Raw genomic sequence first — 27,458 nt, 5'->3', positions numbered from 1 at the left:
TGCGGAGCACAGGCTCCGGACGCGCAGGCCCAGCGGCCATGGCTCATGGGCCCAGCCGCTCCGCAGCATGTGGGATCCTCCTGGACCGGGGCACGAACCTGCGTCCCCCGCATCGGCAGGTGGACTCTCAACCACTGCGCCACCTGGGAAGCCCTCATTTATAATTTTATTGAGTCCTCTCCCTCTTTTTCTTGATGACTCTGGCTAATGGTTTATCAATTTTGTTTATCTTCTCAAAGAACCAGCTTTTAGTTTTATTGATCTTTGCTACTGTTTTCTTTCTTACTATTTCATTTATTTCTGCTCTGACCTTTATGATATCTTTCCTTCTGCTAACTTTGGGTTTTGTTTGTTCTTTTTTTTCTAGTTCCTTTAGGTGTAAAGTTAGATTGTTATTTGAGATTTTTCTTGTTTTGTTTTTTTTTTTTAGTGGTACATGGGCCTCTCACTGTTGTGGCCTCTCCCGTTGCGGAGCACAGGCTCTAGACGTGCAGGCTCAGCGGCCATGGCTCACGGGCCCAGCTGCTCCACGGCATGCGGGATCTCCCCGGACCAGGGCACGAACCCGCATCCCCTGCATCGGCAGGCGGACTCTCAACCACTGTGCCACCAGGGAACCCCTATCTCTGTTGTTTGTTCTTTAATTCTTCTAGATCTTTGTTAAACATTTCTTGCATCTTCTCAATCTTTGCCTCCTTCCTCCGAGGTTCTGGATCATCTTCACTATCATTATTCTGAATTCTATTTCTGGGAGCTTGCCTATCTCCACTTCATTTAGTTGTTTTTCTGGGGTTTTATCTTGTTCCTTCATTTGGTACATAGCCCTCTGCCTTTTCTCCTTGTCCCTCTTTCTGTGAATGTGGTGTTTGTTCCACAGGCTGCAGGATTGTAGTTCTTCTTGCTTCTGCTATCTGCCCTCTGGTGGGTGAGGCTATCTAAGAGACTTGTGCAAGTTTCCTGATGGGAGGGACTGGTGGTGGGCAGATTTGGCTGTTGCTCTGGTGGAAAGAGCTCAGTAAAACTTTAATCCACTTGTCTACTGATGGGGGGGTGCTGGGTTACCCCCCGTTGGTTGTTTGGCCTGAGGCGACCCAACATTGGAGCCTACCCGGTCTCTTTGGTGGGGCTAATGGCGGGCTCTGGGAGGAGTACTTCCTAGAACTTCTGCTGTCAGCGTCCTTTTCCTCATGGTGAGGCACAGCCACCCCCTGCCCTCCAATACTAGCAGGTAGGTCTGGTTCAGTCTCCTTTGGCATCACTGCTCCTTCCCCTGGGTCCCACTGCACACACTACTTTGTGTGTGCCCTCAAATAGTAGAGTCTCTGTTTCCCCCAGTCTTGTCAATGTCCTGCAATCAAATCCCGCTAGCCTTCAAAGTCTGATTCTCTAGGAATTCCTCCTCCTGTTGCCGGACCCCCAGGTTGGGAAGCCTGACGTGGGTCTCAGAACCTTCACTCCAGTGGGTGGACTTCTGTGGTATAAGTGTTCTCCAGCTTGTGAGTCACCCACCCAGCAGTTATGGGATTTGAATTTATTGTGATTGCGCCCCTCTTACCATCCCATTTTTGCTTCTCCTTTGTCTTTGGATGTGGGGTATCTTTTTTGGTGAGTTCCAGTGCCTTCCTGTCAATGATTGTTCAGCAATTAGTTGTGATTTTGTTGTTCTCGAAAGAGGGAGTAATAGCATATCCTTCTACTCTGCCATCTTGAACCAATCCTTGACATTATTTTTTAATCTAGTCTGAAAACTTTGTTTTACAATTTGAGTATTTTCCCCTTTACTTTTAATGTAAGTTTTGTACAAGATGAATACTTTTATTTTGAACACTCTTAGTAAGTGTTCATATTTTTCCTACCTATTCTATGTTCTTTTTTGTTTGTTCCCTTTCTTTATTTTGTTTGATTAATATGTATATTATTCATTATTTCATTCATGTTCTAGGCAACAAAAACATTAGACTGTATTTGTCGGTTATCTCCTGGTTTATAATTAGTGTTCTTATGCTTTAAGTATATATCTTTACATGATATATAAAGATATATCATGTAAAGTTATATACTTAAAACAAGATATATATATATATATCTTTTGCATCAATACCCCCTCATTCTTGTACTACTTTGATTTTTATTGATATCTACTATCTGTCATTTTCTGCAAAATCAAAAACAAACAAACAAAGCAAAACACCTCACTTAGGCAATCTTAATTTAGGTTTACTCACTGTGGTTCACAAACCTTTATGTCTATTCGACATGGACTACTGGAGATCTAAAGACATTCCATGCTGGGTTGCAACAAGTGATTCTCCTCAGATTGCAAATCTTCCCAAAAGTGTTCTTCTCTAATATATTCTCTCAGTAAGATTCTGCTATATTTTAAGCCAGAACCTCAAAGGTAATCTAAACAATATATAGTGTCTACACTTTTCTCCTTTACCCTCTTGCAATTAACAGGTCATCTTTTCTCATGAATTTATCCACCTAATATCCTTCCTATACACCCTCTTTTTCCATTTTTATGCAGTACAAGATTTTTACCTTGCATCTCTTTTCAGCTCACCTCTTCAAAAAATTCTCCATCCAGCTGTGGGAATGATATCATAAATTGGCAAATCTGAAATCACTTATATTCTAAGCCATTTACTGGTCCCTTATTGCCTAAAGCTCCTCTTTATAACTGACGGTGCCTTTCAGGATCTGACCCCAACTTGTTCTTCAGTTTCATCTCCTGCCATTCAATCCTTTCTTTTTTTTTTTTTTTTTTTTTTGCGGCATGCAGGCCTCTCACTGTTGTGGCCTCTCCCGTTGCGCAGCATAGGCTCCGGACGCGCAGGCTCAGTGGCCATGGCTGACGAGCCCAGCCGCTCCACAGCATGTGGGATCTTCCTGGACCAGGGCACGACCCCGTGTCCCCTGCATCAGCAGGTGGACTCTCAACCACTGCGCCACCAGGGAAGCCCTAATCCTTTCTTAATTTAAGCTTGTTATACAGAACTCCTTATATTTAAGTCAGTAGCAATCCATGAAAATAAAGTCTACTAAGTTAAACAAAACTTAAGTGATAGTAGAAACAGTTCACCAAACAAATTCAAAACACCATCAGGAGACAACAGTGCTGAAAACAGACATGAAGTATGTATTTTTGATTAGTATAAGGCCAAAATAGAAACATTACCATAATACAGTGGCATGAAATTTTATTTAAGACAGTTTTTTTATTTACAGAATATTATTCAATTGCCATTTTTATACATTAAAAATAGTTGAACATTGGCAATTTCCTTGAGTCCAACCTTATAATTACATCTGAACTCTATTTCTCCAGGTTTCCAGTAACAAAGAAATAGAGTTCAGAATTTTTATATATACCCTTGACCCTTAAACAGCATGTGTTTGAATGGTACAGGTCCACTTACATGCAAATTTTTTCAACAGTAAATACTACATTACTACACAATATATGGTTCCTTCCTCCCTTCCTTCCTTTCTTTCTCTCTTTCTTTCTTTCTGACTATAAACCATCTACCTGTCAAGAGAAATGCAAGGAAACATTCTTTCAGAAAGTCCCAACAAATTATCTCCAATAAATCACATCATGTCACAGCAGCAAAGTACATTTAGTGTGATATTCAAGGTGACAAAAAGAACAAATTAATATTGACTAAAAAACTTGCCCATCTGTAATGAGATCATTAAAGACCAGGACAAATATAACCTCTATATTATCCTGAGATTAATTCTTCACAGGCGCAAGAAAACACTACGTCTGCCTTGACTTGCCCTTGTTTACTTTTTATTATGTCAAAAGGAATTTTTTGAAATGGGATGCATGTGTTATCAAAGACATCACTGCCAGAAAATATTTATCTTCCAAAAATTACTTAAGAATAATCAGCAGCAATTAGACTTTGCAATTTGTTCTTCGAACCAACAAGACTAATTACTTAATGATACAATTATCCAAAACTAATTGAGAGTCTCCAATTACCCAGAGAGAAAAAAAAATACTTGCAAGGCTTTATGTCTCACAAACAAAGAATTGTAAACCTTGGTAGCCAATTCATGTGCTGCTCCAGGTCTTGGTTTTCTCACAGTTAATAAGGAGAGTGACTAATCAGGACTTTAATTTTAGAAGCTTCTTTTATAAATCTGTGATGATGACTTTGTACCTATCTTTTGCATTCTGATGAAGTGTAAAATATTTTGACACCAACAATCTCTTAAACCCTGAATGATTTTTTTTTTCGGAAAAGCATTTAGATCTTTCTAGTCTTAACTGCATTAACTGTATGCCTTATACTAAAAGAAGAAATAGCATGGAAAATATCTTGCAATCTTGCACAGAGTAAAATGTATTTTACTTAATTTTATTTTACAGGCAGCACTGTAGTTGCATTGTGTGTGTATATATATATATATATATATATATATATATATATATATACACAGACATACATAGTATATATACACACACACACATATATATATATACATACACATATATACATATGGGTATATATAAAATTGCAATGTATTTTCCCAGTGGAGAGATGTGGATATAGATATAAAGATAAACCCATTCAACCCAATTAAACTAAGAACTACTCAGATAAATGAAGGATGAGAAAAATAGCTAAATTTCATTTTTTCTTATAATTATATTTTGATGTTTAAATAAACTTTGGACTCTTTATAAGAAAATAGATATGAGAGAGTATGAGCAAAATCAATGGAGAAAAATATCATCAATTACACACATTCTACATAATCAAACCATAGAATATATGACCATAGTAACAGTGGGATAGGATTGCCTCAGTTGTCTTTAGGAAATGCATTGAGAGAAAACCATAATTAGGCAGCTTTGTAAAGAAATCTTGCCTCTACAAATAATGTTTAAGATAAAATGTTTAATGTTTATATAAATTGTATCATTCTAACATTTATCCAGATGACATAGGAGTTTAGAGTCTGGAGAAACTAAAGATTGATCAACGTGTATAGCTGGGGATGAGTATAGAAATAAGAAATGGAAATAGATCATGTGTTAAATTTTAAAAGATGAATAAAACTTGGAGACTTGCAAGGTAGGGAAGATTCCATTCTAAGTAAACTGTACAGTGTGAGCAAAGCCAAAGAAATGAATATATTTGTAAAACATGAGGAAGTTAATCTGAACAGAATGAGGCCATATCAGAGAGAAATTGAAGTTAGGAATACATTGACAAAAGGTCAGATTATGGAAGGGCTTGAAAATCAGCCAGTGGAGATAGATGACATTTTTCCTGATAATAATGAGAAATTACACAATTTTTGAATAGGAGAGTGACACAATTAAAATAGTATTTGAAAAGGTTAGTTTTCAGCAAGGTGCTGAAAAAAATTGGAGGGGGAGTGGAAGTAGTCAAATTACATAGGATACTTTGAATTCAAATTGAACATTATAAATTTCTTTATGAAAAATGAACTAAAGACATGTATCCAACAACAGTTAAACATGGTACAGGAATGGATTTTAAAATTAGATATGTTGCCTAAGATAACTCATCTATTAGCTTATACTCAAAGCTAGCACTCAAACAAAAAAAGCAAAATCTCATTCAAAAAGTATACTTTAGATGCTAAAATAATTAATCATGTAACATGATTAATTACATTAATTAGCATTTGTCTGTTTTAGCAGAAGCCTATTAAGTAAAAGTTAGCTCAAAAAGGTCGAGCATTAACTAACAAGTAATTTCGCCTGTTAAACTTTAAAAAGCTTTTATTTCTTTTATTTATTATTTTGTTTTTAGTAATACAATCTAGAAAGTCTCAGATTACAGGAAACATCATTTCTTCAATTTTTAGTGAATAGAAGAATGTTGAGGTAAATAAGATACATTTTAAATAATTTCAAAAAGCATGCAGAAGTTATAGGCCCAATGCTGTGTTTAATACCTAAATTATACTGATTTCCTCCTATAAAGTAGGTACATATTTTTTTAAGATTAAAAAAAAAAGACATGGAGGTAAACATGATTTGCTAAAGTATAGGCTATTAAAAATATAGTTCATTTTTTGTGTCTAAAGTACACATAATAGATGATATTAGAGATACTTCAGAAATATTTTATAATTTTTTATAATATTTTATATTTTTTCTACAAAAAATTAATAGAGTAAGCACTATTTTTAAAAAATAACATAAAAAGAGTTCTTGGCCCATGGATTTTGGTTCAAAGGGAAAACAAAACAAAGTAAAACAAGAAACAACAAAAAAGCATGTTCTAATAAAATCAATAATACTACTTTAAAAATATTTTTAAATAGTTTGATAAGGCTTTTCTTATAAGAATTTAGCTTTGATTTATATTAAAATATTTTTAATATGCCAGAACTTGATTTTAAAATTGAGAAAATAACTTTAAATTAATAAAATCTCAAATACATATTTTCTTCTAGTATTGAATTACTGCTACCACCTCAGAGATACAAAACAAAAATCTGTCTCATTTTACAATGAGAATAAATAGCACCTGTTGAGCCTCAGTAAGCATGTATGTATTTAGATTCAGGCATTAAGTTGTTGAAGATGATTAAAAAATGCCAACATTGTGACCATTATTATAAATAAAGCAATTTTTTTCCTGTAGCAAAGTGAATTCCTGAAATCGTATCAGAAGTCACTCAGACCTTATTTCTTCTAAAGCACTATTTTTTAAAATGTTTTCTTGATATTTTTAAACAGTTAAGATTGTTATTATAGAGGAATAATTTCAAAATATTTAAAATATACAGTCAATTACATATATCAATAAAAAGGAAGCAGAGAGTAGTGGATAGAAACTGACCTCATTCACTGTGGCATAGTAGCTTTCATGCTTGAATGTGGGTGAGTTGTCATTTCTGTCTCTCACCACGATTCTAACTTCATGGTAGATAACAGTACCCACTTTTTTGTTGACGCACTGAACCTGTACCACGATGGAGTGTATGTTCATTGGAGGCTGCAACACAGAAATTGCATCTTTTTAAAAAAATAATTGAAACTGAAGCATCTCATTACTGTCAAAGTATTTGTTTAATAAAATCTTCTATGTTTATTCACTTTTAAATGATAGTAATCTATAAAAATTGATCCATTTTGCCTTATTTTAAGGAAAAGTGAAGACAATCATGATTATTTCATTGCTTAATTTTCAAAATATAGGGTCTGAGGTAGTATTATGTTCATAATTAGAAAACTGGTGATGAACACAATCACAAAATTAATGTCTGATATTTGATGGGATGCCAAAAATTTTGTCCTTCCAAAAGTCAAAGAAGCAATGATATAAACTTCTAATTTATAAAAACAATGTATTAATGATAATATACATAGGATAGAGAGATTGTATAACATGGTATATCATGTTTAAATCTATATTTTTGCTAAAATATTAAATGTTCATATCTGATAATAAATAAAATATAGATAACCAAAAGAAGAGAATCCATCACAACCCAATCAAACTTCCTAATTCTATAGTTAGATGTTTATTTTGCTAATCTTTCCCTCTTTCCAAATATACATCTGTTTTATACACACACACACACATACACACACACACACACACACACACGTGAATATCATCCCATGTTTGCAAATACAGATTTTCTATAGCACTTTGATGCATACTACTATGAAGCTATATTTTGTATTCCATCATAAGTCTATAGCACAGTTGGTCTAAGTAAAAACTTATAATGAGATGTTTATTATTGTCAATTTTTGTCATTACAAGCAAAATGTTTATACCTTGGTAAACATACTGTACATAAATATGTGCTAACTTTAATTATTTTTTATGATAAATTCTTATAAGCGGAGAATTGTCATCAAGGGGGCATTTATTACTCAGGTGCTATGAAGAAGGGCTTGCAGAAGTGGGATACACACATCTCTGACTCTAGAGTTAAAGTGTTTAACACCACAGAATATTTTTTTGTGATTTTTAAAATAATTTTGAGTTTATAAAATTTTCTTTACATATAATTCTATCAGTATGATCTATTCTGACCACCCTGTTTAGAATGCCATGTCTCCAGTCTGCTCTGTCCTTTCAACTTTCCCCCTATTTATTTACTGTTTTTACTGCATTTCTCACGCATCACATGGCATATTACACATTTTATATATTTGTTTGAGTTTGTCTCCCTTTACTATACTGGAAGCTTCATAAAGCCCGGGGTGTTATTTTGGTCATGACTAAATCTCTCTACCCAGTAACTAGCACTGTGTCTAGAACAGATGACTGAGTACTACCCGAGTTGTACTGCTGTGCTTCTAGCCTCAGTTCCATAACCTACTAATTGTATGATCTAGATGCAAACTCTCTCTGTGCTTAGTTTATTCATTTCTAAAAATGGGGATAATACTAAACACTGACATGACATAATCATCTTAAGTATTATATGAGCTTACCCTGTGCTAGGCACATATTAACACATAACAGATGTAAACTATTTTTTACTTATAAAAAGCTAAATCTCCAAAAAAGTAAAAAAACATGAATCTAAAAAAATACAAACTGACAATCTTGAATTATAAAACAAATTATTAAATATTTGGATTAAAACCAATTTAAAGATACAGCAATGATTACTGGAACTTAGGGTAGGTTCATTAAAAATGTCACATTTCTAATGAGTAGAATGTTGTAGAAACTATACCTAATCTGAAGAAAACACTGTTTAATATCAAGATATTTTTATGGCCAATAAAGAGAAATGCAATCGAATTGTATTGTACCTGGCTGAATACTTGTATCTAGAAAGAATAACTTGAACCATCATTATCATATGGAGGAAGGTCTCTAGTGAAGTACCATACAGATCTGAGTTCTAATGTCTTCCCCAACTCACTTTTAATCACTGACATATATAAATGTATTAAAGCCATGTGTGTAAAATCTGTGAATGCTACAAAGTTCAGAAGGATATATACTACATTTAATGATAAAAGACAAGGTTCAGGATCATTTTATCAGAATAATAAGTATCAAAAATCTACACTTTTACAATAATAAATTTAAACAATCTTATTTGTAGTAGAAAAAAAGTTAATTGCCCAAATATAGTAAGAAGTGGCTACAAACATTAATATGAAAATATAATTGTAAAATTTTGAGTTTTAAAAAATTTTGAGTTGGCATGTAAAGATGAGTTTACATGCCAACACTGTAAATGGACTACTAGAATAATAACACAAACTACTTCATATGCATTAATAATAGATGAAGAGACAGGTGGATTACAATAAGCACCATTTTATGGGCAAATTGGAAGTGAGGTCTAATCATCCTGAGAATGTGTGATAAAATTTGAGATGTTTAAACGAAAAATCACAAGATTCATCAGACATCTGAATGGTTGTTATGAAAAGATAAATTAGTTTATTCATTGTAGTCTCAGAGAATAGAAATAAGAACAATAAATAAAAAGTATTACAAAGCATATGTTTTCAATATAAGTAGAGATTTTCTATTAATCCAAAGTGGGTCAGAATAGAATGGACTATCCAAAAAATTAAGCCCCATCACTGAAAATCTGCAAGCTTGAGACTAAAAGATAACTTAAAAAGACTAGGTCTTAGAAATATTCTGGAAAGAATTTAAATTATATGACCTCCATTTTTACTACCAGTTTTAAAGTCTTTGCTTTAATAGGCTTTTTAAGAAAAGTACTGCATATTTCAATTGTAAAGTAAAAAACAATAAATACTTGTACTATTAGCCCTTGGCACACCTCTCAAAGACAATCAGGTGACAATTTATGTTCTTCTAAAGTTATTTATCTTATAAATATTGTGAGAGAGACCTACAAAACCATTCCATATCAACTTCTAATTCTATAGTAAGTGTTAGCATGGGACAGCAAGGTCACAATCTTTGTTAAGTAGAGGATCAGATGTAGTGTGCTGCGACTCAGCGCCACTTAGTCACACTAAGTGCCCACAGATTAGATATAACCAGGTCACCTGGAACGCTTGTCACTGTCAACTTTAGTCCCCTATGCAACTGTTAGTAGCATGGATAGAACTTAGCTTGCAATAAATTCCAACCATAATGGATCACAATGAAGGCAAGAATTCCCTGTGGCTAATATACAGCATTCACTGTAATCTCACATTGGAATAGAATCTATTCTGCTCTGTAAGAAGGTCATAAATATACCAAAGACAGTTCCACCAAGTCTATTAGTGAGAGTTTAGGGAATCCAAAATGCTTAGGAATGTGTTAGGGAAGTTTTGGTTTATTTTTAATAACTGGGTGGCAAAAATAAGTCATGGCAATTCTACTCTGATTCTCTTAAATTGCTTCATTCATGAAACAAATCAGAAAAAAAATGCTGTGTATAAACTGTTTGGGAGTAATTATTTAGGGTGATTACCATTCATATATACCTAGACATGCAAACTATTGTACAAATTTAAAAACAATTGTTCAGCATAATACACAATGTATATTTGCATATCTGTATGTTAGTACACATGTGTGAATACATTTTGACATACATAGATAAAGTTCAGGAATGATATGTACGAACAGTTGATGAAGGTTATCTTTGAAAAGTAAGGCCAAGAGTAAAAAGTAAGTGAAGAATTTTTTCCAATAAATATGTATGAATTTTTTAACTTGAAAAACATTTATTACATTTTTCAATCACTTAAGTTGCAACATGCAAAGTGAAGCTTTTATAAATAATTTATTGATGCGAACAGTGTAGATTATAGCATACATATTCAGTCTAAGGAGAACTGAGTTTTTTCTAGAAGCTACATTATTTGGATTGCTTAATAAATAAATGTTTAGCAAACCTGAATAAGAACTGATTTTATTTTTCATAAAGCAAAGGCAAATGTTATTCACTCCTCACAGGAATGATAGTTTTTTATCATGATTTTTCTTCCTATATAAATACTATTTTTACAAAATAAAAAGCCTTCATTACTTTAAAAATAAACTGGAGGACAGTGAAAAGAAATAAGACCCAGTGTGTTGTAGAAATACTTTTTAAACAATGAAACAAAAGTTAACATAAATGGCTGGCCAGAGTTATAAGTGTACTTCATAAATTAAACTTTCAAAATCAATGGTATATTTAAAGAAGTTGCCTAAAGAAGAAAGTACGGATTTGAAAATATTGTTAGGTATATGTAATATTTAGAAATGTGTAGGTTTTTCACAATCAGTTATTAAGGACACTAAGTTTATTTAATTGTACTTATTTTATGCAAAGTTCAACATGGGTTGGGATTAATATGACACAGTCCTTTTACATTAAGCAAATCCTGTAAAACTGATACGAGATGAATATAGATAACTATAATGTGAGTCAAAAAAGAGTTCTGAAGGAATTCCCTGGCAGTCCAGTGGTTAGGACTTGGTGCCTTCACTGCCGGGGCCTGAATTCAATCCCTGGTTGGAGAACTAAGATCCTACAAGCTGCATGGCACACACCCCCCTCCCCAAAAAAAAGAGTTTTGAAGTCTTTGGAGTTTGGAGTAAGAAATTATGTACCAGCGTTACTATTAGGAAATATTTTATGTAGAGAGTAGAAATTTAAGACATGTTTTGGTAGTAGATAACATTTAACTGATGGTAATGGATAAAGGTAATTTCAAAGTATAGGTTGAAAAGAGTATCAGGGTAGGCATGATAAGAAAAAGTTAGATTATGTTGAGGGAACAGCAATTATTTCAGTTTTCCTAGATTAGAGAATATATGTTTCTAAATAAAAGGAAAAGAGGCTGCAGCTTGAATCTAGGAAACCTCAAGGGACAGTTTGCACTGAGAATTCATCTACCAATAAGGTCATAACTGTGCTTTGACACACTAAAACTGGAGAAGGTTGAATCATGAAATATAGTAAGGAGAACTATTAGGAGATTTTTCCAAAGTCAAGTGAGAACTAAGAGGGCTTGTCCTGGAGTTATACTGACAGATGCAAATGCAAGACATACCGTGGAGATAAAAGTACAAAACTTAGTAGTTAAATGGATATTGGCCTGGAAATAAAAGTCAAAGCTCTTTGTGCATTTACCAATTTAAAATCCAAAAGAAGAGATGTTAAGATATTCAGCATGTTCCATGCTCTTGGATTCTAAGAATTAATATAGTTAAAATGGCCATACTACCCAAAGCAATCTACAGATTTATTGTGATCCCTATGAAATTACCCATGACATTTTTCACAGAACTGGAACAAACAATCCTAAAATTAATATGGAACCATAAATGACCCAGAATTGCCAAAGCAATTCTTAGGAAAAAGAACAAAGCAGGAGGCATAACCCACCCAGACTTCAGACAATATTACCAAGCTTCGATAATCAAAACAGCATGGTACTGACACAAAAACAGACATATGGATCAATGGAACAGAATAGAGAGACCAGAAATAAACCCACACACCTATGGACAATTAATCTTCAACAAAGAAGGCAAGAATATAAAATGGGGAAAAGAGTCTCTTTAGCAAGTGGTGTTGGGCAAGTTAGACAGCCACATGTAAATCAATGAAGGTAGAACACACCCTCACACCATACAGAAAAATAAACTGAAAATGGCTTAAAGACTTAAATATAAGACATGACACTATAAAACTCCTAGAAGAGAACATAGGCAAAAGATTCTCTGACATAAATTGTACCACTGCTTTCTTAGGTCAGTCTCCCAAGGCAATAGAAATAAAAGCAAAAATAAACAGAAGGGACCTAATCAAACTTGCAAGCTTCTGTACAGCAAGGGAAACCATAAACAAAATGAAAAGGCAACCTATAGACCGGGAGAAAATATTTGCAAATAATGTGACAGACAAGGGCTTAATTTCCAAAATATACAAATAAATCATACAACTCAACAACAAAAAAACAAACAACTCAATTGAATAATGGGCAGAAGACTAAATAGACATTTCTCCAAAGAAGACATCCAGATGGCCAGCAGACACATAAAAAGATGCTCAGCATCACTAATTATTAGAGAAATGCAAACCAAAACTACAATGAGGTACCACCTCACACTGGTCAGAACAGGTATCATTAAAAAGTCTACAAATAATAAATGTTGGAGAGGGTGTGGAAAAAAGGCAACCCTCTTACACTGTTGATGGGAATGTAAATTGGTGCAGTCATTATGGAAAAGTGTATAGAGGGTTCCTCAAAAAACTAAAAATAGAGTTGCCATATGATTTAGCAATCCCACTCCTAGGCATATATCCAGACAAAACTATAATTCTAAAATATACATGCACCCCTATTTTCAGAGCAGCACTATATACAACAGCCAAGATATGGAAACAACCTAAATGTCCATTGACAGATAAATGGATAAAGATGCTGTGTGTGTGTGTGTGTGTGAGTGTGTACACACACACACACACACATACACAATGGAATATTATTCAGCCATTAAAAAGAATGAAACAATGTCATTTGCAGCAACATGGATGGACCTAGAAATTATCATACTAAGTAAAGTAAGTCAGAAAGAGAAAGACAAATACCATATGATATCACTTAAATGTGGAATCTAAAGTACAACAAAAATGAACATATCTATGAAACAGAAACAGACTCACAGACATAGAGAACAGACTTGTGGTTGCCAAGGGAGAGAGGGGTGGTGGAGGGAAGGATTGGGAGCTTGGGATTAGCAGATGCAAACTAGTATATAAAGGATGGATAAACAACGAGGTTTGACTGTACAGCACAGGGAACTATATTCAATATCCTGTGATAAACCAGAATGGAAAAGAATATGAAAAAGAATATATATATGTATAACTGAGTCACTTTGCTGTACAACAGAAATTAACACAACATTGTAAATCAACTATACTATACTTCAATAAATTTTTTAAAATGTTGGGATTGTTATGAACACAATTTTTCACTATTCAAATCTTTTAAGTTTGCCCAGAGTTTTGAGATAAGTATAACAGGACTGTGCCAGAATTATATTTTTTTATTGCAATTTGAATTACTGATTTTATTGTGACCACTATTATCCTATGTCCAATAGTGATTAGAGAATATTGCTCATGAGACAATAATTATAGACTTTAAATTAATAGAATTTAAAACAGAGTATAACAAAAGACAAATAAAGGCATTACATGATGATAAATAGGTCAACTAAATAAGAAGATATAACATTTTTAAACATATATATACCTAAGAGTGCCTAAATATATAAAGCAAATATTAAAAGGCATAAATAGATAAATTAACACTAATATAATAATAGTAGAGGACTTTAATTCCCCACTTATATCAAATGGATATCATCCAGACAGAAATTCAAAAAGGAAACACTGACCTTAAATGACACATTGTATCACATGGACTAGGTAGGCAGCAATAGAACATCCCATCCAAAGGAGCAGAATTACCTATTCTTTTCAAGTCCACATGGAACATTCCCCATAATAGATCACATGCTAGCCAAAAAACAAGTCTCAATAAATTTAATATTACTGAAATCATATTGAGTTATTTTCCCACAACAATTGTATGAAACTAGAAATCAATTACAGGAAGAAAACTGCAGAAAATACAAGCATGTGGAGACAACAACATGGTACTAAAAAAATAAGCAATGGGTCAACAAAGAAATCAAAGAGGAAATTTTAAAAAATACCTTGAGAAGAATGAAAATATAAACACAACTTTCCAAAATCTATGGAACACAATAAAAACAGTTCTAAGAGGGAAATTTATATTGATACAGAAAAATATCAAATAAACAACCTAGTTTTACACCTAAAGGAATTAGAAAAAGAACAAAGCCCAAAATTATTAGACAAAAGGAAATGATAAAGATCAGAGTGGAAATAAATGAAATAGAGACTAAAAGGCAATAGAAAGAATAATGAAACTAAGAGCTGTTTTTTTAAAAGAAAACCAAAATTGATCTTTAGCCAGACTCATCAAGAGAAAAACAGAGAGGGCCCAAATAAAGTAAATTAGAAATGAAAGAGGAGAATTTACAACTAATACCATAGAAATACAAACAATGATAAGAGACTACTATAGATAAGTTTATGTCAAAAACTGGATAACCTAGAAGATATAAACAAATTAGAAACATATAATCTTCCAAGACTGAATACGGAAGAAATAGAAAATATGAACAGACAAATTACTAGTGATGAAATTAAACTAATAATCAATAAACTCCCAACAAACAAAAGTATAGAACCAGAAAGCTTCACAAGGGAATTCTACCAAACATTTAAAGAGTTAATACCTATCCTGCTCAAACTATTCCAAGACAAAATACAAATGAAAGGAATGCTTCCAAACTCATTCTATTAGGCCAGCATCACCTTGATATCAAAACCAGACAAAGACATTATAAAAAGAGAAAATTAGAGGCCAATATTCCTGAGGAACATAGGTGCAAAAATTCTTAACAAAATATTAGCAAACTGAATTCAACAATACATTAAAAGGTTCATACATCATGATCAAGTGGGATTTATTCCAGGGATGCAAGGATGGTTCAATATTTGCAAATCAATCCAAATTATACACCATATTACCAAATGAAGGATAAAAATCATATGATCATCTCAACAGATACAAAAAAAGGATTTGAAAAAATTCAACATCCATTCATGATAAAAAAAAAAGACTCTCAACAAAGTTGGTAGATTGGGACTATATATCAACATAATGGCCAATTTTTTTTTTTTTTTTTTTTTGCTAAGAACATAGTATTGATTTAACAACAAGCGACTGGTCTTACGTGTATTACTATGCACCATTACTTTCTCTGTTCAAACAACCAAAACTAAACAAATCAAATGCAATGCTATTTATTTTTTGTTGATTTTCACAGGTGATCCTTTGATGTTGAGTTTGTCCACAGAAACATTTGATCTTCTCCCAAGTTCAAAGGCTGGACTTCGATGAAATTTCTCCCTTCTTTTAAGTTCTTGGGATCCTGAATTCTCACGACCAATGCTTCACATCCTAGAGTTTTCTAGATTGCACCATTGTCTCCTTGGTTGGTACTTCAGAATCTCATTTTGCCACTCGTCATCAAAAGCATGAGCATCACTTTCATTCATATTGATGAACTCTTGATTGACCTCTTCATCTCCAGTCTTGCTGTTCTTTGACTTTTTTTTTTTTGCGGGTACACTGGCCTCTCACTGTTGTGGCCTCTCCCGTTACAGAGCACAGGCTCCGGATGCGCAGGCTCAGTGGCCATGGCTCACGAGCCCAGCTGCTCCATGGCATGTGGGATCTTCCCGGACCGGGGCACGAACCCGTGTCCCCTGCATCAGTAGGCGGACTCTCAACCACTGCGTCACCAGGGAAGCCCTGTTCTTTGACTTTTTAATGACATGAGTTCGGTCATGAAGGTGACGACCAACAGCCATTTTTTCTAGTCCACTCTCAAGAATCTCTCAGTGCCCTCCTACTTTCTTTTATTCCTCCTGGAGCCCTGCGAGTTTCAGTTGAGGTCTGGAAAATCTTTGGTTGTTCATCTCCTACTTTGGAATAAGTCATAACTGAGGAAGAACTAAACAAATGTCCATTTGGATCCACTGAAAAGTGACCAAAGTTTCTTTGTAACTCCTGCATACTGTTTCGTATATTTAACATTATTTGGTCCATTGACTGAAGAGGGTTGACATCTGTACAAGTCAAGGAGTTTTCTCCATCCTCATGTCCCGTACGGTTACAAGCTCTTCCTCTACCATCAGAGATGCTGAAGATGTCTCTTCCAAAAGGTTCAGAAAAATTTCTCATCATCTGTCACATACTTTCTCAGTGTGCCATAAAAGAATCAGAGAAGAAGGGATCATCCTCAAAGCTGCTGCTCAGCATCCTGAACATCCTGGCTCTGTTTCAGGTGGCGACATTCACGGACAGACTGGAAAACGATGCAACTTGCCGCGGCCGCAGCCTGAGCCAGCCTGTTCAATAATGGCCATTTATGACAAACTCACAGCTAACATCATACCCAATGGTGAAAAGCTGAAAGCTTTTCCTCTAAGATCAAGAATAAGACAAGGATGCTACTCTCACCAGTTTTGTTCAACATAGTATTGGAAGTCCTAGTGCCAGCAATTAGACGAGATAAATAAATAAAAGATATCCAAATTGGAAGGGAAGAAGTAAAACTGTCACTATTTGCAGATAACATAATACTATATGTAGAAAACACTAAAGACTTCACAAAAAATTACTATAACTAATAAATAAATTCAGTACGGTTTCAGGATACAACAAATTTAATATACAGAACTCTGTTGCATTTCTATACATTAATTATGAACTATCAGAAAGAGAAATCAAGTAAACGATCCTACTTACAACTGCATTAAACAGAATAAATACCTAGGAATAAATTTAACCAAGGAGATAAAAGATTTGTACTCTGAGAACTCTAAGACGTTGATGAAAGAAATGGAAGATGACACAAATAAATGGAAAGATATACTTTTTTTGTGGACTAGAATAATTAATATTGTTAAAATGCCCATACTATCTAAAGCAATCTACAGATTCGATACAATCCCTATCAAAATAATCATGGCATTTTTCACAGAACTAAAACAAATAATCTAAAAATGTGAAAAGGGGATGATATCAGAATAAAATGAATACACTTAACTTTGGGGGAAAAATCACTCCTCTGTTTTATTTTGCTTCATTTTTCTCATGTTACTATAGACATGTGCTAAATTTTAAAGACTGGCCCTTTACCTATATATTTATCTCTAAATCTACTGCACAGTAGTTTATGAAAGAAAATACTGAATTAGCAAAACTTTGTTTTCTTTCAGCTCTAACATTCAATAATTCTGTAAAGCATCTATACTCAGCTAACTTTAAATGATACTATATTAAAAATATGTGCTCTATCTAGTTAATCTTGCCTTGATCTTACGTTTGGTATTACTATCTGGCTTTTCCTCTCTTCTTCCTGATTTCTCTGTCAGTGAGGGCTCCACCATCTTAATTTTGTAAGAGAAACCATTTAATCTCACACTTTGCATTTCTGGATTGAGGGCATTCTTAATTAACATTATTATTTTTTACCCTGAACTGAAAGCATTTTCCTCATCAACCTTTCTCAACTAATGCTGCCAGGAAAGAAAATAAAGGCATAATGTCTTATTATTTATCTGTCACTCCTTCTATGGTCACAAATTCTATTTGGAAAAAAAAAAAAATGCTGCAAAGTGCCCCTACTCATAGAAGGCCCGGCCCAAGTCCTGTGTCTATTTTAATTCAGGTTTTGTAAGTCCCACCACCCTGTAAGAGTACTTGTACAAAATGGCACGGTTAGATCTTTGTCATGACGTTCTTTAACTATACAGGCTTGAATTCACTTAGATAATTATATATTTATCTAGATAATTATATACAATTATAAATAAATTATCTAAATAATTAGATAAATGTTTAGAACATCTTTTATTTACTATTTTGTCATTTCAATAAGTTGATTTGCCAATTGGTAAATACATTGCAAATATGTAAGCATATTTTTGTTTTGTTTTGTTTTTCTTTACAGATTTCCCTCTGCCATATTCATTTAACATTTACTATTCTTTAGGTGTCCTATTCTCCAGCATCTTTAGCTAATTTCAGGTAGGTGTCCAATGACAACACTTTAATTTATAAAACATCTTTTCAAGTTTAACTTAACCATGGCATTTCTAATCCAAAAGAACATTTTAAATAGAAAGGAAATTATTTTTGATTATTGTGTTAAAAAACAAGCCTGGATGGTTCTTTACATGATATGTGTGCACATTTTTGTAATTATTTCTTTCAGGTCAAATCAATTTTTTTTTTTTTTTTTTTTTTTGCGGTACGTGGGCCTCTCACTGTTGTGGCCTCTCCCATTGCGGAGCACAGGCTCCGGACGAGCAGGCTCAACGGCCATGGCTCACGGGCCCAGCCGCTCCGCGCCATGTGGGATCTTCCCGGACCGGGGCACGAACCCGTGTTCCCTGCATCGGCAGGCGGACTCTCAACCACTGTGCCACCAGGGAAGCCCAGGTCAAATCAATTTTTAAGTGTATTCCCATGATACTATTTCAGTTTGCCCAATGTCCAATAAATGCTGCCCTTATCAGAAATTAAAAAACAATAATACCAAGGAAACAGGTAAGTATCTTAAAAAGTAAAGATGATTTTTGGTGAGTAATTAAAATTAAAACCATGTTGTAGGTTGGAGAGATGGAATGCATTTTATGAATACTGAAGGTTATCTTTTCATTTGACTCATAAATCAGACCTAGAACTTGTGCTTTTTAATATCAAATTGAGAAAAAAAAAACTGATTCCAAAAAGAAAGTAATTTACCAGTAAACAAGTAAATTATCATAATCATAGGTGATTTTAAAAAAGAAAACAAAATATAAAATGACAGTGGCCTAAAATAGATAAATATTCTAAGTCTCCAAACATGTTACATTATAAAATTCATAGGACTTGGATATGAGTGTTCCTACTTAAAGCTAGTAAAGGATGCCTTGTGGGGAGTGGGAAAAATAAGTAAAGGGGGTCAACCATACGATGATGGATGATAACTAGATTTGTGGTGGTGATCACTCTGTAGTGTAAACAGATTTTGAACTATAATGCTGTACACCTGAAACCAGGTGTAATATAATATAGTATAATGTAATTTAAAAAAAGAAGGATGCCTTTGAGTAACACAGCTTGGGGAGACTCTTGCAGCTTGCCAGTTTGTGCTATTATCCAAATTGCTTTCATAAAAGCAAGACTTATTATAAGATAAATTAAGATAAGGCAAGATAAATTCTAAGATAACAACTGTCCTTATTCTGTTTTACGCCTTCTTAACCACCCAGACAAAACTGTAAATTGAGGGGTGTGAAAAATGTTGCCATGATGAAACGACATAGTGAGTGAGGGCAATGATGGAGATAGGAACAGCATCAAGGATGACATTTTCCCCCCTAGGTTGAGCCAACAGACTCATTCCTGTTCTCCACTGATATCCTCCTCTCACATCTGTCCCCACTGCTCAGTCAGCTGAATTATGGGCCTCCCCAAGTGTACAAGGCAGCCCATGCTGGTGGGAGAGTCCTATTACTGTCCATCTCAACACAAAGCTCTTAAAGACTCTGAATTTTAGATATGAAATAGATTAGGGATCATCTACTTCACACATATTTAAAGTGAATCATAAATCCCGAACACTGTGGTGATATGATTCAGGTTCACTAGGTTGAATATCTGACATTTCGATTTTATAAAGTGGAAATTTGGGAGTAGGCATGTTTAGATGTACTTCTCAAGTTTTCCCAAGGTCCTGTACAATTACTGGTTAAAACACCCACACACATACATACACACACTTTTCTCTGCACTCAAGACTAGAATGCAAATAAGTGAGACTAAAGTTACATTACAGAGCTACTTAAATCTACTCCAGTTTTTTAACTTTTTCAGAAAGAAGACATTTAACTTTGGTTATTTAGGTATTATTAATACCTAAATACTTAGGTCATACTGCCTGAGAGCGACTGGACTTGGACATTGCCAGGAAACTTCTGCTCACCTTCTTTTAATTTTTTTCAGCTCTATAAGCACATTGCCATTCATCTCTCAATGAACACTTACTGCTTAAGAGCACCCTCCTGTTAGTAGTTCAACTAAAGTTTCTGTCCTCAAGCCAACATGTAGTTGTACTCTCAAATTCTGCCACGAATTGGGCTGTGCGTATCCTGCTTTTCCAAGGTTACCACCCCTTTATTCTGAGCACTCTGTTCTCTCCTTATTCAGAAGTCTGACAAGCTTCCAGGATGTCAGAAGAGAAATACAATGGTTCTCTCAGACACAGATGGTCCCTCTTTCTTTCTTATTCTTCTTTCAAGGAGTTAAAAAAAATGTTTTTGTTGATGAACACAGAAAATAAACTCAAATTATATAACAAAAATTTGATATATCAACAAATACATGCAGATATTTAAATGATGATAAAGTTGTAACAGAGGGACAAAGAAAAAAAAAATGTACTAACATCTCTATCCAGAACTCTGCCCGTGCTGTTCAGGAAAAGCATTTGTTTAACAGGATCCAACAATACCCAGTAATCCACGTTGTCCTTTAAAGAGAGTTCTATGGTTGGCTCTGGTCCTCCAGCAGTCCCTTTGATCAGCATGTTATCCACCAGAATAGTACCTGCAAACCAAAGAGAGTTACTTGAAAATATATTCTACCTGTATGCATTCTTTAACAAAGATCATATGCTTAAACCCCAGCTGACTTGCAAATTTGTTTCAAAACAGAAGATATTCAACTTTATATCTATCATGATATAGAAAATGTCCTGCTTCAAAAAGGCAAAAATACCTTTATAATGCTATTTATAAATGATACTTTTGGGAGATGAGGTGGGAGAGAGATTCAAACACTTGGTGAGTCTCATCATCTATTTCTTGCATCCTTTTAACAGCATGAATCTGTTCCCCACCCTGTCCATCACTTCTCACAGGAGTTATCACTGAATTTTATCCTGAACAAAAGGAAAGCCTATAATAACAGAGGCTGATACTTCAATTCACTCAGTAAGACTTCTGATATGAAAAGAGATATCCTGAAAATAAGAGAAAGGAAGAAAAAGGAAGAGATAAAGTAGCAGCAGAGACTCCCATGGTGAGAACTGCTTCTTTATCTTTTACCTTAGAGCAAATCCATAAACCATAAATCTTAATGTGAAAGACAAAACTAGTGTTCAGATACACAATAGAAGCCATTCTTCTCTAAGACACGCCTGGGGTACTCAACTAGAACAACATACTATTTTAATGTAACATTTCAATGTTTGCTTTCTTATTATTCTTTCAGTGGGCTGAATTGTAGACATTTGTTGAGTAAGAGCTGAAGCGAGAGATCTCTAATCTCTCCACCTCTGTTAAAGATTCCATCTATTTTAAAAATTGAATGCAAACAGCACTGATACAATTCAAATCCCCTCTTTTTTCCCATGCTGCAATGATCCCTCTAACAAACAATAATGTACTATAGCTTACAGCAATCATTTTCAGCTGATCCATTTTATTAAACTTATGGCATAAAGAAGAGATGTGGCCATGCAAATAAAATGTACTCTCCTAAGGACATTAGAATAAATGGCACATATCTAGAAAATTCATTGCCTTAGGATAGCATACAAGAATATATAGATAATCTATAAATATGAATCTAGCTCGAAGAATAATAATGCAATATGTATTGCTGCATTTTCATAAGGCACAAAATTGGCTTCAATGTTATAGCATTGCATAATAACAAATAAAAGGGGGGTCTCTGGAAGATTTTCTCAGCAAGTTAATAATAATAATAATAGTAATATTAATAATTTATAATATTTCTTTATCATGTTATTACTAATGAGCTTTATCTCACTAGGGAATGTTGAAATGAACCATTCTTTTATAACAATATATCTAAATAATGTTTAAGTACACACTCACACACATACTATTCTAAATGGCAGATTATTTACTTCTACTTTTTCACATACTAGTACACGTATATGTAAATATATGAGTGAAAATGATCTTGCTATTTTTTTACTCAACTAGTAAATATATAATCTACAGATATTACATCCAAAAGTACAGATCAGACAATGATAGCATTTTCTGGTCTACAAATATGTTCTAGGCCTGAGTATACACTCTTTTACAAATACTTCACACAACTAACCTTTGAAAAATTATTTGGCCTGTGTTTTCAATATGTAATTAAGAAATTAAAGGGGATTATATTTTCTGATTAAGAAAAAAATAAAGTATAATAAGTAGGTCAACTAACATTAACATTTATGCCTTGACTCATAATGCGTAACAGCAGTAATAGCAGGTCTTTCTCTAGTGTACATACACTTTATGCAGGTTCATGAAGGGAAGGCATAATAAACAATGGTTGAAATCAGGAAAAAGGAATTCACTTAGTTTGACACTCAGGTCATAGAAGTGAAGAGAGCTGGCCCTGGAACTGACAGAGATAGAATCTAATCCTGGATCCACCATTTAAGAGCCATGTGAAAGTGGACAGATTATGTAACTACTCACCTTCAATTTCTCTCTTCTACAAAATCAAAAATCAATACCACAAAGGAAGAGGTATTTTTGATTATAGCACCATATGTATGTACTTGAAAAAAAAACTTGTATTCTTGTATCGAAAGCACTAACGAAAGCTGAAACAGTCACAGTCAAAATACTAGCACAGTTAAGTATTTAATGATATTTTCTTCAAGCATCAGAGTCAATATTTACAGCCTTAAATATTGGGGTTTGTGCTTCTTCCTTCAAGAAGTAGGTATTGAGGGTCATTTGCTTCTAAATGCAGATTTTTTTCAATGAAATTGAAAATTCGATACAGCATTTAGCTTTCTTCATTAATCTATTGTTTTAAACTCAGAAAAAAATTTCACACCTCCTTCATCTGTACCCACAGCTTCTCCATATTAACATATTATCAATCATAACCACTAATGTAAACTCTACTTGCATTAAATAAAGGTGCTGCAGATCTTCAGCTTTTTTCTTAAGATCTGCTTACATAGCTATTTATTTTTAACTATGATAAAAATGTGCCCAGAATATGTTAAAACATAAATATACTGTAAAATAACATATGAATCAATAAAATCGCTTCCTTATACCAATTCCATTCCCCTATTTACCAATGTGTATAAGATAATTTGCATCAAAGAAGAGCTGTTGGGTTGATCTGATGACTAAATGAGATAATGCATATGAAGTACTGATTGCAGTCCCTGGTATAGAATAAGCAACTGACAAATGTGAATTATGTATATTGTTGTTAATGTTATTAATTATATATATTTATATTATATATTAATTATATTAACTCCATTTTGGAAGCAAAAGCATTTGAAATGAAAGCAAAGTGACTTATTTTATGTCCCCAAAGTTTTTACAAACCAAGTCTACTCTTCATGTCATAAAGCTAAGGCATGTGTGGCAAGCCATCTGAAGAATTCATAGGGGCCCAAAAGATTTGAATGCAAAGTAATCACTCTGGGAAGTTAGAAGGTAGGGAGAGAATGCTCACACTAGGTAAACTTGTAAAGATAATTCTTTGTCTCTGGTGATGGCAATCCATCCAAGGATTGATAGGCAATCCTGCTATCACCAAGTCTACTCTTCATGTCATAAAGCTAAGGCATGTGTGGCAAGCCATCTGAAGAATTCATAGGGGCCCAAAAGATTTGAATGCAAAGTAATCACTCTGGGAAGTTAGAAGGTAGGGAGAGAATGCTCACACTAGGTAAACTTGTAAAGATAATTCTTTGTCTCTGGTGATGGCAATCCATCCAAGGATTGATAGGCAATCCCTGCTATCACTAGGGAGTGACCCACTCTTTCCACTTTCTAACTTCACACAATTTTGATTTTGCTCATAGAAACTAAAATTAGATTTGATGGCAAGGATCTTATTCAACAAATTCATAGTAGTAGTGATCTTTAGCTTGAACACTTTTTACTCATCCCCAGCACACATTTGGTTCCATTAGGGACTACACACACACACACACACACACACACACACACACGTTTATTATAGGAACTAAATCATAACTGGATATTTAATATTTTCCTGAAAATTGTATTTGCTTCTTTAAATAGGCAGTTATAACACAAGTGGGTTACTTTCTAAAAATGCTATGGAGGTGGCAGTGAGGAGAGGGGTCCATTGCCTTTCTAATTAACCTAATTCAATGACTGAAAGAGTAAGTTCTACAGCGAAAGAGAACCTGACTGAGTTCATTCCAAACATTAAAATAAGAAAATCACTCTGTGCACAGAACACACTACTTGCTAGAAAACAATTAATTATGCAAAGGTGTATAACCAATATGAATTGCATAAAATCTCTCCCAACAATTTTTCCCCAGTTTAAGTCAACTAGAAGAATGTTCAGCTACATCATATAGGCAGAAGCATCCGTTGCATTTTCTTGTATATTACTCCTTGCAAATGAAACCATAAACAAAGCTCCCAAATGTACATTATTTGATTAAAACAAAGTTTTTTAAAAAGTGAAATTATAGTTAATATATAGTTTTTCAGTGAGGTTAAACAGTAAGCATGGCCATTATGTAGTTGTTTATTGAGTAAAATCTAGATTCCAAGATTATCAGACTAAGTAAAACTCTTCTTATGCTCAAATCCTCATCTTTGTTGAAGCTTTCCTGGACTTTTCTTGATTTTTCACACTTCTTGGTTTACAATTATATAAACTACACATTTTAGCTAAGCCTATGTTCATATCATATCTAGATAACTACTTGGTAAAAGGGAAGGAAATATATGTGTATCCAGCAACTTCATAAAGAAAATAGCAATATTAATTGGGCTGTGTTTGAATGCTGGGGATACATTAGCCACATACAATATTTGCTAAAGATGGAAAATGATACCAATCAAGTCAATAGTGATGAAACTAAAACTTACAAAAACTAAAAGCATACTTCTTTGCAAAACTATGTTAGTCTTTAAAATTTATATTTTATTTACTTCAAAAGAACAAACCATTACAAAATGGGCAGCTTTGTTCGAGTGTACATCACTCATATTACTTAAGTAACAATACCTTTTATTTACTTATATTTTACTTCATGATGCATAACAGGTGATATATCAAGTATGGCATAGGCATACAAGTATAAAACTTTAAGAATAAAGGGATTTTTTTTCCCTTCTAGTCTTAACTTTTTCCTTAGAAATTGATATAAATATCTTGACATTTAGACCATTGCTAGTATCTCTATTCTGTTGTAAATAAAATATTAAGTAAATGTATGTATGTTATGAATTTTGATGTAGAAGGCATATTCATTTGCTCAAATAAAAATAAGATCACAGAATTTTAGAATTAGAAAAGAACCTACCAACTCATATATATATATCATATATATATGGAAAATGAAGCCAAACCTCTGGTATCTCCAAATTTCCCTATCCCGAGCATTGAAATAACCTGACCAAGGTGGCATAGCTAATAAAACCATATCCAAGACCAAATCCCAGGTTTACTAATTCACAGTTTAGATATCCTTTCCCTATATCTTGCGTTCACCTTGGAAATACACAAACTTTTTAATTTAAATATGAAATTACGGGGACTTCCCTGGTCCAGTGGTAATGCAGGGGACGTGGGTTCGATCTGTGGTCAGGGAACTAAGATACCACATGGCACATGGCAACTAAGCCCACACACCACAACTACTGAGCTCACGTGCCTCAACTAGAGAGACTGCGTGCCACAAACTACAGAGCCCAAATGCTCTGGAACCCACATCCTACAACTAGAGAGCCCACGAACCCTGGAGCCTGTGTGCCACAACTAGAGAGAAGCCCACACACTGCAACAAAGAGCCTACACACCGTAATGAAAGATCCTGCACACTTCAACAAAGATCCCGCGTGCCACAACTAAGACCCAATGCAGCCAAAAATAAAATAAATAATAAATAAATCTTTTTAAAAATGTGAAATTACAAAAACCTTGTTAGTTTTGTTTTGAGTTCATGGGAAACTCACACAAAAATCCAGTTGATGGGGCTTCCCTGGTGGCGCAGTGCTTGAGAGTCCGCCTGCCGATGCAGGAGATGCGGGTTCGTGCCCCGTTTCGGGAGGATCCCACATGCCGCGGAGCGGCTGGGCCCGTGAGCCATGGCCACTGAGCCTGCACGTCCGGAGCCTGTGCTCCGCAAATGGGAGAGGCCACAACAGTGAGAGGCCCGCATAACGCAAGGAAAAAAAAAAAAAAAAAAAAAAAAAAAAAAAAAAAATCCAGTTGATGTATAAATTCATTATTTGGATTGTTGTGCCCTACAATTTTCTGACAACATTTAAAGGGTTAAAATGGAAACAATTCTAAAGATACAGGGAGAATAGTACAATGTAATTATCAACTACCTGACCTTAGAACTAATTTTCCTAAATTATAGCCATAAGAATAGATATAGATATAGTCTCTGACCTTATAGCTAAAAACTCATAAAAGAGAATAGATAGTTGACATTAAGGATAACCCAATAAAACTTCAGGTCAGACTTGGAGTATCAGTTTAAGAAATGAACATACTAACCTAGAATCCCTTGGGACAAATATTGTACCTTCTTTCCACCATGGCAGAGGGAAGAATTCTGAAGAAAGAAGCTGGATCCTGAGCTTACAGAAGCTAAAATGGCTCCATGGTAGACAGACTCTTAAGGTACCCCCATATGCCTGCCTCCTGGTTTTATGTGATTCCCTTCCCCTGAGTGTGGGTGGGACCTATGACTTGCTTATAATCAAAATAATATGACAAAGGTAATGGGAAGTTATATTTATGTGTACATTATGTGGTTATGTTACATGAGATACTAGTGCCTATCTTGTTGAAG

The 27,458-nt window shown here is 34.2% G+C and overlaps 1 protein-coding gene and 1 pseudogene across 1 annotated transcript in view; both read right to left on the bottom strand.

Annotated features, from left to right (window-relative positions):
* Nucleotides 1–27,458, bottom strand: part of LOC103083018 (protocadherin-15-like) — a gene marked incomplete at its 3' end in the record, with an annotated part of 186,896 nt that overhangs the window by 112,764 nt on the left and 46,674 nt on the right. The window contains exons 2-3 of the mRNA XM_007450826.1: nucleotides 21,051–21,211; nucleotides 6,837–6,992 (exon numbers count right to left, since the gene is read on the bottom strand). Coding sequence (XP_007450888.1) covers nucleotides 6,837–6,992; nucleotides 21,051–21,211 — 317 coding nt within the window. The remainder of the gene's footprint in view (nucleotides 1–6,836; nucleotides 6,993–21,050; nucleotides 21,212–27,458) is intronic.
* On the bottom strand, nucleotides 15,850–16,879 carry LOC103081921 (myeloid leukemia factor 1-like; annotated as a pseudogene).

The sequence above is a fragment of the Lipotes vexillifer genome, unplaced genomic scaffold, assembly GCF_000442215.2.
Source record: "Lipotes vexillifer unplaced genomic scaffold, Lipotes_vexillifer_v1.1 scaffold202, whole genome shotgun sequence".
NCBI classification, from domain to species: Eukaryota; Metazoa; Chordata; class Mammalia; order Artiodactyla; family Lipotidae; genus Lipotes; species Lipotes vexillifer.
Note: the sequence above shows the minus strand (reverse complement) of the source record. Positions and strands in the feature narration are given on the sequence as shown.